The sequence below is a fragment of the Melospiza melodia genome, chromosome 24 (genome assembly GCF_035770615.1).
Source record: "Melospiza melodia melodia isolate bMelMel2 chromosome 24, bMelMel2.pri, whole genome shotgun sequence".
In the NCBI taxonomy this organism is placed as follows: domain Eukaryota; kingdom Metazoa; phylum Chordata; class Aves; order Passeriformes; family Passerellidae; genus Melospiza; species Melospiza melodia.
This window is the reverse complement of record NC_086217.1, coordinates 4,305,477-4,318,480: the sequence shown is the minus strand read 5'-3', so window position 1 is coordinate 4,318,480 and position 13,004 is coordinate 4,305,477. Positions and strand designations below refer to the sequence as shown.

At 49.5% G+C, this 13,004-nt stretch overlaps 1 protein-coding gene across 1 annotated transcript in view; it reads right to left on the bottom strand.

Moving 5' to 3' along the window:
- The window catches only part of MGAT5B (alpha-1,6-mannosylglycoprotein 6-beta-N-acetylglucosaminyltransferase B), an 81,347-nt gene that overhangs the window by 20,346 nt on the left and 47,997 nt on the right, over window positions 1-13,004 (bottom strand). The window contains exons 7-9 of the mRNA XM_063176081.1: window positions 11,507-11,671; window positions 10,114-10,283; window positions 621-752 (exon numbers count right to left, since the gene is read on the bottom strand). Of these exons, the coding sequence (XP_063032151.1) occupies window positions 621-752; window positions 10,114-10,283; window positions 11,507-11,671 (467 nt within the window). The remainder of the gene's footprint in view (window positions 1-620; window positions 753-10,113; window positions 10,284-11,506; window positions 11,672-13,004) is intronic.

The window sequence follows — 13,004 nt, the reverse complement described above, 5'->3', positions numbered from 1 at the left end:
TTTATTATTAATGCCTTTCCCAATATCCTGGGAATGCTGAGGCAGGCACTACCAGCACAAGGCTGAGGAGAGAAGAGGAACAACAAGCAAGGGAAGAGCGAAACAAGCTGAATTCAAAAGCAAATGCATTTATAATAAAAGCAATAACAGAGCTTGTCATTTTTCTCTCTAATAAAATTGTGTAGGATAGTGGAAGAGATGGGAAAAAATGTAATAAATAGCTGGTCTATCAGCACTAAATTAAATCGCAGATTTTCCAGGCTGGTGATGTACCAGGGGATGATGACATTTGTCTTGATGTTCAAGGAGCCAGGGATAGGGCTCCTTACAAATTCCCAAGGTTCACCCTCCCCTGGCTGCAGGAATGGAATGGAAGCACATATCAACACACTGCAGGCACATGCAGGGTTTGGTCTTTCCTCCAACTCTCTCTCTTTTATTGAGGTTTTATCCTAAATACCTGAGGCACAGAATGCCTCATGCTGTGGCAGCAGGGGGCACAGCAAGGCACCAGGCAGGCAAAAATCAAAGGTAAAATCAAAAGGTCTGGCTCCTTGGGTGGGTCATTAATCTTTGCTTGTTAACTAATGAAATGGAGATGAAGAGCAGGCTTTGCTTACCTGTATTTCTTAAAGGAGAGCCCCATGTGCTGCTTCATCTGCTGGAGGCCGTGGTAGTCGGTGTAAATCAGGTCGAAAGGCAGAGGACTGGTCAGAGGGCAGTTCCCTCGTCCTGGAGGCACCCCTAGGTGACTGGGGAGAAGCAGGAGGGATCGGCCCCCAGCACAAACACTCCTTTCCCTGCTGAGCCATCAAACAGCTCCTCTTTGATGGAGGGGGAGGCAGATGGTTCTCCTCGCCCCAGTTTTTATTTCCCAGGCCAAGGATCGGGAGAGTCCTGGTCCCTCCCCATCTTTGCAGCTGCTCCAGCTGAGCTCCTGCTCCTCCCAGATGGACTGTGAGGCACAGCATCCCCAGCCAGGGCTCTCCAGCATCCCAGTCCCCACACACCCTCCCTTGGACCACTCTTGTTGAAGACACCAGATTTCGTTTACTTTCATTGCAGTCACACCAGTGACAGACTTGTAAAGCCACATCTTTCCTCTCCTCTCTGCCTGCAAGGTTCCCAGCTGAGCCTAAAGCTCCCTGTTCCCAGCTCCACATCCCTGGAATGTCTCTCTTATTCCACTCCTTCCCCACCACATCCCAGAGCACTCTCAGCTTTCTCCTTGACTCTGCTGGCAATGCCTGTCCTTGGATGCTGGGCACATTTCATTCATATTTCTCACTTTTGGTCCCATTTATGAAATAATTCCATAAAACAGGGGGCAGCTGGGCCCTGGGTCTCACTCAGAGGGCTTCCAGCCAGTTCCTTACAAACAGCCACACTCAGCCCCTCTGCCCTCCTCCAGTGGATAAAATGCACTATGAAAATCCAGATAAACTCAACTGACAGTAATCTCTTTATCAAGACCATCAGTTACCTCACTGCCAGAGCAAGATGTGATTAATCCAGCAAGATACAGGGCTGCTAAACCTGTGGTGTGTCTCCTTCCATTTCCAATTACCTCTGTGAACTGATGAATCCCTCTCTCCAAAGCTGTTCCACCAAGTGTACCACTGATGTCAGCCTGACAGCCCATCTGCTTGTCTGGACCATATTTCCTCCTTCTCAGGAAAAAAAAAACCCTGTGACACCTTCCAGCTTCAGCAGGTTTCTCAAAAATCCATGTTGCTTGTACTTGTGATTTCCCAGTGCCAGTTTGCTCAGAGGCTGATTCACTCCACAGTTTTAATGCTCCTGTATTTTGTTTTTCCTCCTAAAGATGATAATTCCTCATCCTCCTAACTTCATTCACACCCAAAAAGCAGAATTATCCTCATGGAAAACCAAACTGCTGAGCTGCTTTGGTCCACCCAGGCTGTCTCACTCCCACCACACAGTTGTCCCGTTCCGTTCTCAGTCCTTCCAACAAGGCTGAGGAATTCCTGGTTTATTTCACAAATCTGAGCTCAGACACTGTGAAATCTCACCCTTAGCTCCTGCCTGCCAGGACGTCTGTTTTTGTTTTCTTCTGGCTTCTTCACTTACTCCAAACCTCTATTTGGAGATGGGAATTCATCCCAACCATGCCTGTAGGTATTTTCTCTTCTTTAAGGAATAAAAGTTCTGGTCAGGCTTTACACTCCCAGGCTTTGAATCTTTCCTTCTTTGTGAGCTCTCTTACTGGTTCTCTCAATTTCTCAGCATTTTCCCTTCTGAACCTGACAATTCCCTTTCCAGCCCTACCTGGGATTTATGTGTTCCTCAGCTGAAGCTCAAATGGACCCATGGCCCCAGGGTCCATCCTCTGAGGAGCATTTCCATAAGGTCCTCAGCCCTTGTCAAGCCCTTCAGCATTTCACCTTTCAATCCCATGGCTGCTTCCAGAGGGAATTGATGACTTTCCCATCCAGGGAAAACCAAGGGACACAACTGTCACAAGGATTTGTTCTCCACAGAAGGAGAAGGAGCCACACAGAGCCAGAAATTTGTTTACCATAAGAAATATGATAAAGGGCTCTTGGTTGGCTCCTGGCCACACCTCCCTCCTCTTCTGAACCTGACCTGGTGGAAGATGCCCCTGCTCATTGCAGGGTTTTGGACCAGAACACCTTTAAAAGGTGCCTCTGAACACAGACTTTTCTATGATTCTAATGCAGCTCCAAGCCCTTGAGCACTGAGAATCAAGATCCTTCTTCCAGCCCCATCCCCAACCTGACCCAGTGCAGGGTCACCCCAAACTCCTGACCATGACAGGGACTCCAGAAAATGTGTAAATGTGGAACAACCTCGCTGGCCAAAGCCAGGAAAAACAGAGAATTTCAATTTAAGACAAAGAGCTGCTTTTGCAGCTGCTTCATTGCTCTTGTCAGAAGGAATCTCAGCATCAGCTCAGGGCAGCCTGGCCGGGGATGCCGCAGGGGGAACAGGTTGCAGTTTTGTCACTTTTATGCACAATTTTACACGACAGGACTGATTGGGAAGATGGCAGGAATAGAAAGGCTCTCACCTCCCACAGCCACCTCGGTACAATAAATAGGGCACCAAGGAGACTCAGTTCCCGGGAAGGCTGAAGGGGAATTTTTAAGCCAGGATTTTGTAGAGATGAATTCTAAACAACACATTTGCTCACACAGTGCTGCTTTTTCCTCAGTCATCAGACAAACAGTGATTTACACCAACCTGCACTGTGGTGGAACCAATCCATAAAGCTTGTATTTAACTAAAAATCCCCAAACCATTACACTGTGCTTGCAGCACACACCATCCTCTAGCTGGTACATGTCACACAAGCCACTGCACTACAAAATAATCTGTAATTTAAGGAAGCCCTAACCAAGCTTGACGAGGGGCTGCAGGAGACAGCAATTAGTGTAACTCATACTGAAGCCTCCAAAAAAGTTCCCACCAGTTGGGAAGAGCAGGTCTGACTCTCCCAGCTCCCATCAGTGCCACAATCTGCCACACATCCCCTCTCCAGGTGCTCAGGACTTGCCACATCCATTTATACTCCCTGTGCCATCGCTGCGTGGCTGGAATAGCTCTGAGAGCAGGAGCAGTGCTTTAAGCAGAACATCTCTCCATTTACCCCCCTTATCCTCCCTAAACACTTTATAACCACTGATTTTAATATTCCACTCATGCAAATCCAGCCTGCACCTCTGAGATGGGGGCGGGGGGGGAGAAATTTTTTTTTTTATTCCTCCTTATTTAAACATTCTTTATTCAGGCTTTCATCATTTGCCAGTTAAGTCAACTAATTTTCTACTAAACCCAATTTCACTCATGGTTGGAGTGCAATTTCCCTGATTTTTCCTCGTGCCATGTACTATTAATGGCGCTTGAAATTACGCAAATAAAATTGATGAGCGCAAACGCCGCCTTTGCCGCCAGCACAGCCCGGGGATCTGCTGGGGAAACCTCCTCTCCCAGACCAGCCATGGGTGGTGACCAGCTCAGCACCTCTGGCTGGTGATCCAGGGCTTTGTCCCATCCCAAATCCTGGATCAGCTGAGCCCTGGCTCCTCTCTGGGAGGGAGCAGCCGGAGCGGCTCCGATCCAAGCGGATGCCGAGCTCGCCTCTCCGCCAGCTGCCTCCACCAGCTGTGCCTACTCCAGAATAAATCTCCAGCAGCTTCTTGTCCTGCTATTTTCCTCTCAGAGGTACTTTAATCAGCCAGGGGACCGTCCCCTCCCTGGGCATGGTGCAGGCGCTCTGGAGTCAGATGACTGCAGGGTTATCTTTACATCCCATTGACCTATTTTCAAATTAACCCAACGTTTCTTTCTGCACTATCACTCCTGGTGCTGAGAAGTCCAGGACTAAATGGATCTCGTGGGCATCTCCTGGCAGCCTGGGCCAATATTTTGTATTATGTTTAATTGCATCTTCTCTGCCCACATCTGTGCCATCAGCAAGGCTGAGAACAGAGCAGGGATCCTGTTCTCACTGCTCCCTCAGCTGCAAGAGCCCAGCAGGCACAGGGATGTTATCCAGGGATTAAAGGTGCCAGAGCCAGGCCTGAGCAGCTCCCAGGGGTCTGTGACAACCCCATCTCAACCAACAAGTGCAAATCTAAGCCCATAAAATGAATATCCTACCACCTGCCTTCTGCCCTCAGCTCTCTCCCTGCTGGAATGAACACTCACTGGAAATGAGGATTTCCAGCCAATTTCAGTAGCTGAAATGGTTTCACTTTTGCAAAGTGCTCCTGGACTGTTTCTCTGGTCCATCATTGATCTTGTATAACACAGCCCTACCCATCCAGGAAGGAAGTTCAGTAATCCTTTTATTTATTTCCAAGACCTGGAGATGCACAGGACGGTGCCAGAACAAACACTTCTTTCTGGTCAGAGACTCAGCAAATATGAAGGAACTTCCCAGGAAAGGAGAAATCAATACTTGGATTCCTGCAGGGAGCAGCAGAAACTGAGCACTCACGTGCTGGTAGTGCCTGGGCAGATGTGGGACAGATGGACTGTTCTCCTGCTGTCCCAGCTGCTCCAGCAGCTCCAAAAAAAGGAAGAAATCCTTTTTTTGGAGGACAAGATCTCTGCTCTGTGAGGGTGGTGAGGGCCTGGCAGAGGCTGCCCAGAGAAGCTGTGGCTGCCCCATCCATAGGGGAGCCCAAAGCCAGGTTGGACTCGAGCACCAGGAGCACCTGGTAAAGGCTGAAGGTTCCTCCCCAGTGGTGCAGAGCTGATCAATCCACAGCTTTTCTTTGCAGCTCCATCAGGATCACATGGAATCAGCCACTTCTGGCTGTTTCCACAAGCAGTTCCTTTCTCTCCCACACAAGAGCAGGACTGGTTTTGCCAGCTGGCGAGGGGAGTGAAGCCAGAGCCTGGGCATGGCACAGGTTTTCATGTGAACAGATGTGAGACAGAAAGATGGCTTTAATCTGCCAGGAGACAATCAGAAATGTGCTTTCTGGACATGGTGTTTCCATCTGAACAGCCCTTTTTGCAGGCTGAGCACACCTCAGTGAGCACAGAAAGAGCAGGAAAATCACAGCTCTCGCTGAGTGCCAGGCACTGAGAGGAGATGGGGCAGTGGGAGCAGAGCCAAGGCCCACCACAGCTCCAAGGCTCCATCCTCCCCACCCCAGCACAGGGAGGGTGGCTCAGCACCCAACATGCTGGCCACAGAAGGAAAGGGCTGCCAGCACAGGGTACAGGCACGTGCTGCAAACCCAGCGCTTTGCCAGGACTAGAATTAAGAGTCCAGAACTTGACACAGGAGCAATTAAGCTCCAAGAATGCTTTGTAAAGCTCTGACCCCAAGAGGCATCAAATCCCATTTTCTTCGACTTTCTGTCCTGCTTTATGAGCAGTTAATTTCGAGGGGACCATTGAGAAAATCACCTTTCAGTGCTTTTCTGAACTCCCCAGCAGCTCACAGCTCTGCAGCCCCTTCTCCCCCAGCCTCTTCCTTAGCTCCAGAAAAGCAGCTGGACATGCCAAGACGACCACTCCCATGGCTCAAGGATGAGGGTAGGAGCTGGAGCATCCAGGAGTGCCCCTTGTGCTGCTCCTCCCAGGGAAAAAGGCTGAGAGGATCCTTCCTGCCTGACCCCAGGGCATGGGTTTATTAAAGCTTTTTTTGTGGGCACAGCCGTTGCTCCAAAGTGCTGCTTGTAATTTTCCACCATCTACTCATGAGCTGCCTCATTAACAACCCAGCTCAGAGCTTTCAGGCACTTCCCACTCCTCCCCTAGCAAGCAAGCAACAACACCAACACTGGCCTGGATTCTCACCTCCCTGAAAGCACTTTTGGGCTACCAACACAGCACCAGGGATCTTCAGCATGAATCAAGTGTTGCTGTTCAGATTTGGGGTTCTGCTTCTTCCCTCCCTGCTTCAAGACAAGGCTCAAAATGCTGCTGGCTGCCCACCCAGCACAAATCTCAGAGAGAAAACAGCTCCTGGCTCCCTGCTCTCTGCAGTTCATTTTCCTTCTGGGAAGATGCACACAGAAATACAGAATGGTTTGGGTTGGGAGGGAACATATAACCCTGTGATTCACCCCTTACCTCTCCAGAGGCACCAGAAGCAGGTCACAAATTCACTGGGAGTTCAAAGGAGAATAAACACCTGCACTTAGCTCAACTACAGGAGAAAAAATAGCCCCTGGGTAGGACTCGGCAGTGGAATTCACAGATCTTTAAAGTCTGTGGTGGGTAAAACATAACCCAAATAAACTCTCAGACCCCACAGGGACATTTGGACAGTGCTGAGCTGAGCTGGGGATGAAGCCTGCAGATTCCCTGAGCTCCTTATCTTTGTTCCAGATTAACATCGGTCCCTGAGGAAGAAGCATTTGACACCCCTGGCCCTCACTGCTGGGCAGGGAGAGGTGCCCAGCACACACATGGGTGTCACATTCCCAACATGTTTTCACCCCCAGCCCTCCATCACCAGCTTTTTTGACCAGGGCCTTACTTCTCCTCCTTCATCTTCTTGATCCTCAGCATTCCTGACCCACTCCAGACCACCTCCAGGCACTGCTGCATTGCAATCAATACAGATGCTAATCATGAACAGCTCTGATAACCACTGGCTGAAGTGTATGCAGGCAAATCTTCCAGTGATCCCTTGCCAATGATCAATACATTCAGAAAAATCAGCTCAGAAATTTGAAGAGACAAAAAAAAAAAACAAAAAAATCCAAACCAGGAGAGAGGTTAATCTGTGCTGAATAATTTATGGGCTCCAGTGAAGGCTTTGCTGGGCTGGAGCAGCCACAGCTCCCAGCCATGGAAAAAGCAGGGTTTGCCAAAGAAAAATGCACAAGGATGGAGTCAACATTTCACACTCCTGGAGCAAAATATCCCCAAACCCACCTTAACACTGCACAAGCAAAATATCCCCAAACCCATCCCAACACTGCTCAAGGTCAGCAAGAGACAGCCAGGATGGGAGAGGACAGATTCAGGCTCAGTGTACAGAGGTGCAAAGCTTTGCTGCTTCAAGGGGGTGCAGGGGACAGGAGGGGTGAGGAATCAGAGTGCCTGGGTTGCCACTTCCCCAGGGACAGGGATTTTTCTTTGCTGCATCCCCCAGCCCAGCTCCAGCCCTTTGTGCATCCCTGGCTCTCTGCAACCCCTGCCCAAAGCTGTGGCTGCAGGTAAAACGCCTCCAGGCTGTAAGGAAGAGCTCAAGATTAACTCTTAGCACACCTCAGGACTAATTACTCACGTTAAGCTAAGCCTCCCACTTGCTCCTGGTCACAAAAGCTTTTCCCAGCTCTCCTCAGAGGCAGCAGCCCAGCAGCAGGGATGTCACTGACAGATCTGCAGGATCCAGCACCAGGATTGCTGGCACCACTCATTCCTCTGCCCCCTGTGACACCCACATTAACCCATCTCCTGAGGGGCTGCACAAAGGTGCCAGTGGTGGCACTCCAAGCGCTGGGCTTGGTCTCCAAAGGGACAGAGGGGATGTGGTTACATCCCAGCTCCTGCCTGCACTGACCCCACCCCACTGAGAGGAATAGTGGATTTGTCTTTACAAACAAGCTTTGGGTCTGCTGGTAGCTAAAAGCAACACTGGGAGATCAAAGGAACAATGGGAAGGATTTCATTGATTGATGAATGGAAAAATATATTTGCCTTTACAAATAAACTGCAGGTTTGCAGATAAATGAAATTAGATGTTGAAAGATGAAAGAAACAATGGGGAAGAAAACTCTAAATTCCGTAAGAATTAAAAATGAAAAGGGAGAGTTGTACATTAGAGGGGAATCTCTGGTATCAGGTGTATTGGGAAGTCTGAACCTCTCAAGTACCTCAGCCAATGGGGAAAGAGAAAAGGGAAATTGGGGTAAAAAGGGAGGCTGTGTCCTCCAAAAATCTGAGATTCCAGGGGAATGCCCCATGGCCTCTCTCTTTATTCAAATACAGTCAAAGGACTCCTCTGCCTCCTTTTTGCACATAAACCTCTGGTGTTTGTGGATTTATTTTTCTAACACCATCAACATGAAAGTGAGCACTCAGTGTGAGTGTCCAGCATTTAAAACATTACCAAAGGCAGGCACAGGACATGTGTCTGGGGAGGTGGGGACATTTTCTGGGACACTGAGAAGAGCAAGATGTGCAGCCCCAGCCCAGCTCACTCACTTCCCATCTCAGCTACTGAGGGGAAGAGATGGAGCTGCCATTCCCAGGAGTCCCAAGGGACACATCCAAATCTGCATCAGGGGAGCTCTCATCACTGAGAAGTGACATGGAAGCTCCCAGGCTTCTGGCAAAGGCAAAATACTCCAGGCAGCAGGGCAGCTCTCACCAGAGTCACTCACAGAGGGAAACGGGTGCTGCAAAAGCTCCCCGCCTCCCTAAACAACCACCATGAGGTTTGTCATTATAAAACACAAACAAGAACCACACAACAACAGCAACACAGCCCTCCCAGCCATTAACTCCTTTCATCCTTGACTACACGGGTATTATTTAGCATGTCACTCCTGCCTCTTGGAGGAGATGCAGCCTCTTGCATTAGGACCGGGATTTTTTTAAAGTTAATTAGTTAGGAGCTAATTCCATCCATTAATTCTGAATGCTGCAAGGGCTGGGTTGGGGGGTTTTGTTGTTTTTCTCCAGGATTGTTGGGGTTTTTTCACTCCCTTTTCAGCATGGCTCATTATGTGGCTGATGCTGGCTTAGCATCTCCTAAAGCCTGCCCAGTCCCCGAGGCAGCTCGAGGCTCTTCTTGATTTATAACCCATCTAATTTGCAATTTCCTTGGTTCTTGCCCTCTGATCAGGAGGAGAACAAATCTTATGAGGTGACAGAAGGCAGCAGTGTCAGCCCAGTAATAACAGAGAGGAACATCAGCAGAGAGGAACAGGGCCCACTCTTAGCTTCTCCCTCTTTTTCCATCTAATATTGGTTTCTCTTGGAGACTGCCATCCTGTGTTGCCCCATGTCAGAAAGAGACAATCCCCTTGTGGGAAGTGCCTCCAGCAGCAGCAAATCCCCCCACAGGTCCCCAAGTCACCCCCAGCACCTCCTGAGGGGGAAGGGAAGGGAAGGGAAGGGAAGGGAAGGGAAGGGAAGGGAAGGGAAGGGAAGGGAAGGGAAGGGAAGGGAAGGGAAGGGCTGCTTAACCACTAGCAAAGCCCCAGGGGTTGAGTGCAGCCATGCATGGTGGGAAGAGCCAGTGACCTGCAGGACATCTGCATCCTGCAGCCACCTGGCCAGCAGCCCAGCAGGGAGCATCCCTGGGGAATGGGCCGGCAAAGGGAGCTTTCCCATGGCCAGCTCCAGGCAGGTGTCAGGGGACACAGGTGATGCTGTGTGCTGGCAGCAGGAACAATTCTGCTCAGATCAAGCACTGAAGCCACAGGGCAGAGCCCTGCTCCAGATATGTCCACATCAGCTCCATGCAAAGCATCACCATCAGTCCTTCCCACTTTTTCCAGGGATGCAGAAGGATGGGATCTCCCCTAGTCACGACACTGGTGGTGCAGCACAGCACCAGCACTGTCTGAGATGCAGGTGGGCAAAGAGCCTCCCCCAGCCTTCTCAGACCTGCTGCTTCCACCCAAGACCTTGATGCCATCCAGCACTCACCTCTGCAGCTCCTTCAGGGAGACTGTGACCCTCAGGCTGTGTCCCAGCATGAAGAGGGCAGCCAGGATGTCAGCCCACTGCACCATCTCACCCAGAGGGCCTCCCTTCAGCACCCGTGGGCTGAAAACGTCCCCTGACTCCTCTGTCAGGAAGCCAATATGGACAAGGATCTGCAGAGACAAGGAGAGGGGTCAGCACTGGGGAAAGGGACAATCTGGGTTTTCCAGCCCAGAATGACTTATGGTCCCTGATTCCCTCCAGCTCCTTTGCAGGCAGTAATTACTCAGGGAGCTCAGTCAGGTGTGCAGACAAATGAGCCATGTCCAATTAGCACAGACCCAATGGCCAGAACTTGGCCCTTTGACTGCCACTCTGTGTCCTGGGGCCTGGCTCGTGCTCTCCATGTAGATCACAGTCTGAACCATGGGCTGGAGCTGAATTTCCCTGCATACAGGGGCCAAAGGCACAACAGAAACACCAACAGGAGGGCCAGGAACTTCAGCTTATCCTCAGAGGAGACCTGTCACACTCCAATGGCAGCCAGACACCATCTCCACCCACCAGGACCCATTTCCAAAATCCACCCCACTGCTCAGCAACACCAGTCCTGCCACATCCCAAATGCCTGTGGAGTCATGTTCACAAACAACAGACCAACCCTACAGACCCACATGTGGCACTCACATTCTCTGGAAAAATCCCTTTGCCCAGGATTTTTCTCCTGGGAAGCTGAGAAGCCTCAGAGAAAAGGAAAACAATTCTTATCTCATTTGCTTCTCCTGTGCTGTGCTCATGTGGAATGTGTTTGGAGATGGTTTACCCACAGGTGATTGTTTTATTGGATTCTGCAGTGAGTTGTTTTCACTCTTTGGCCAATCAGGGCCAAGCTGTGTTGGGACTCTGGAGAGAGTCAGGAGTTTTCATTATTAACTTTTAAGTATATCTTATACTAAAAAGATATACTATATCTTTATACTTATAAAAGTATCTTTTCTGTATTCTTTAGTATAGGATAATATATAGTGTTTACTTGGAATGTGTTTGGAGATTGTTTACCCACAGGTGATTGTTTCATTGGACTCTGCTGTGAGTTATTTTCACTCTTTGGCCAATCAGGGCCAAGCTGTGTCAGGACTCCAGAAAGAGTCACAAGTTTTCATTATTATCTTTTTAGCCTTCTGTAAGTATCCTTTCTGTATTCTTTAGTATACCATAGTTCAGTATTCTTTAATATAATATAGTATCATAAAATAATAAATTGGCCTTCTGAGAACTTGGACTCAGATCCATCATTCCTCCCTTCATCAGGGCACCCTGTAAACACAATACCCACATGCTCCCATAAATGAATTTCCCTCCCAGCTGGGTTCAGCTGCCCCAAGTGTCCCCGTACGTTTTTCTGGTCCCGCTGCCGTCCCGCCAGCCTCTGCTCGAGGCGCCGCGCCGCGCGCAGCCACTGCTGGGCCAGGTGCCGGATCCTCTTCTTCATGAAGCTCAGGGACTCCTTGCCCGTGCCAATGAGCTCCAGCAGGCGAGCCAGGTCCCTCCGGAATGCTGCCTAGGGAAGGAGCACGCTCTGCACGGTGAGTGTAGGGAAAGAGAAGCCAGAGGAGCCCCTGGGCTGCCCCGCGGCCTGGGGGAGGTTTGTCCATCTCAGCAGAGTTGATCTGAGCCCTTCCTGCTCCCCTGGAGCCATGGCAGCTCCTCCACTTCATGCCCCAAATCCCAGAGGGATCCCACTGAACACAGTGCTCCTCATGAGAAACCAGATTCCTCAGGAGAGGAAAGGCATGAATGTGTTGGAGTGTGATCAGAGGGATGAAGGATCTCTGCTGTGGAGAGAGCCTGAGGGAGCTGGGGGTGTTCAGCCTGGACAAGAGAAGGCTCCAGACACATCTTCTTGCAACCTTTCTGTACTTATAGGGACTTATAAAAAGAGATGGACAGAATTTTTAGCAGGGCCTGTAAGAGCCAAAATGGGGGATGCAGGACTCCAGGCTGCTCTCCAAAATGCAGTTTATTGTATCCAGGATGTCACAGCAGTCCAGGGTCATGGGTGACAGAGCTGTGCCCACAGCTCTCAGCTCCAGCTGCAGGCAGGCCTGGAGACCCTTTGGTTTTGGTTACAATGCATTATAGACTTTTCTTTGCTGAGCATCTTCATACAGCAGAACCAATCTATACCTTAACTTTTATCTATAGCCTATCATAACTACTATAATTACCATATTCATGTTACCATTCTCCAATTACTAAAAGTTAGTACATTACAGTTTAAGCTAGAAGTTTTTTTTCAGTTTTCTTGCAGTGGAAAATTCTGAAATCTTTTTTCTACTTACAGCTTTGCTGCCTTGTTTGCCTGTGCTATCTTTCTGCTTGGTACAAACATCTTCTTGTTTGAGGTGGGTTTATCCTTTGCCCTAAGTCATAAAAACCCCTTCTAACCAACATACCCTTTGCCTCCTTGGTTATCCAGCAAGACTGGCTCAGCAATTCTTTTCTTCTATATCAAAACTTGCTTCCATCTCTATTCCTTCATCAGATTCTACATTTAAAAATCTTTCTGCTAAGCACACATATCTGTGAGACTTTCTTGTCAAACTTTCATCCTTCCCAACAAGGCCCTGTTGCAACAGGACAAGGAGTGATGGCTTTAAACTGAGAGAGCTGACTCAGAATAAATATAAAGAGGAAACTTTTCATGGTGAGGGTGGTAAAACACTGGCACAGGTTGCAAAGAGAGGTGGTGGATGCTCCATCCCTTGCAACACTCAAGGCCGGGTTGGGCAAGCCTTGGAACAACAGGTTCTACTGCAAGGTTCCCTGCCCACAGAGACCCCTTCCAACCCCAGCCACCCTGTGAATGTGTGAAAATCCACATCAGGCATCAT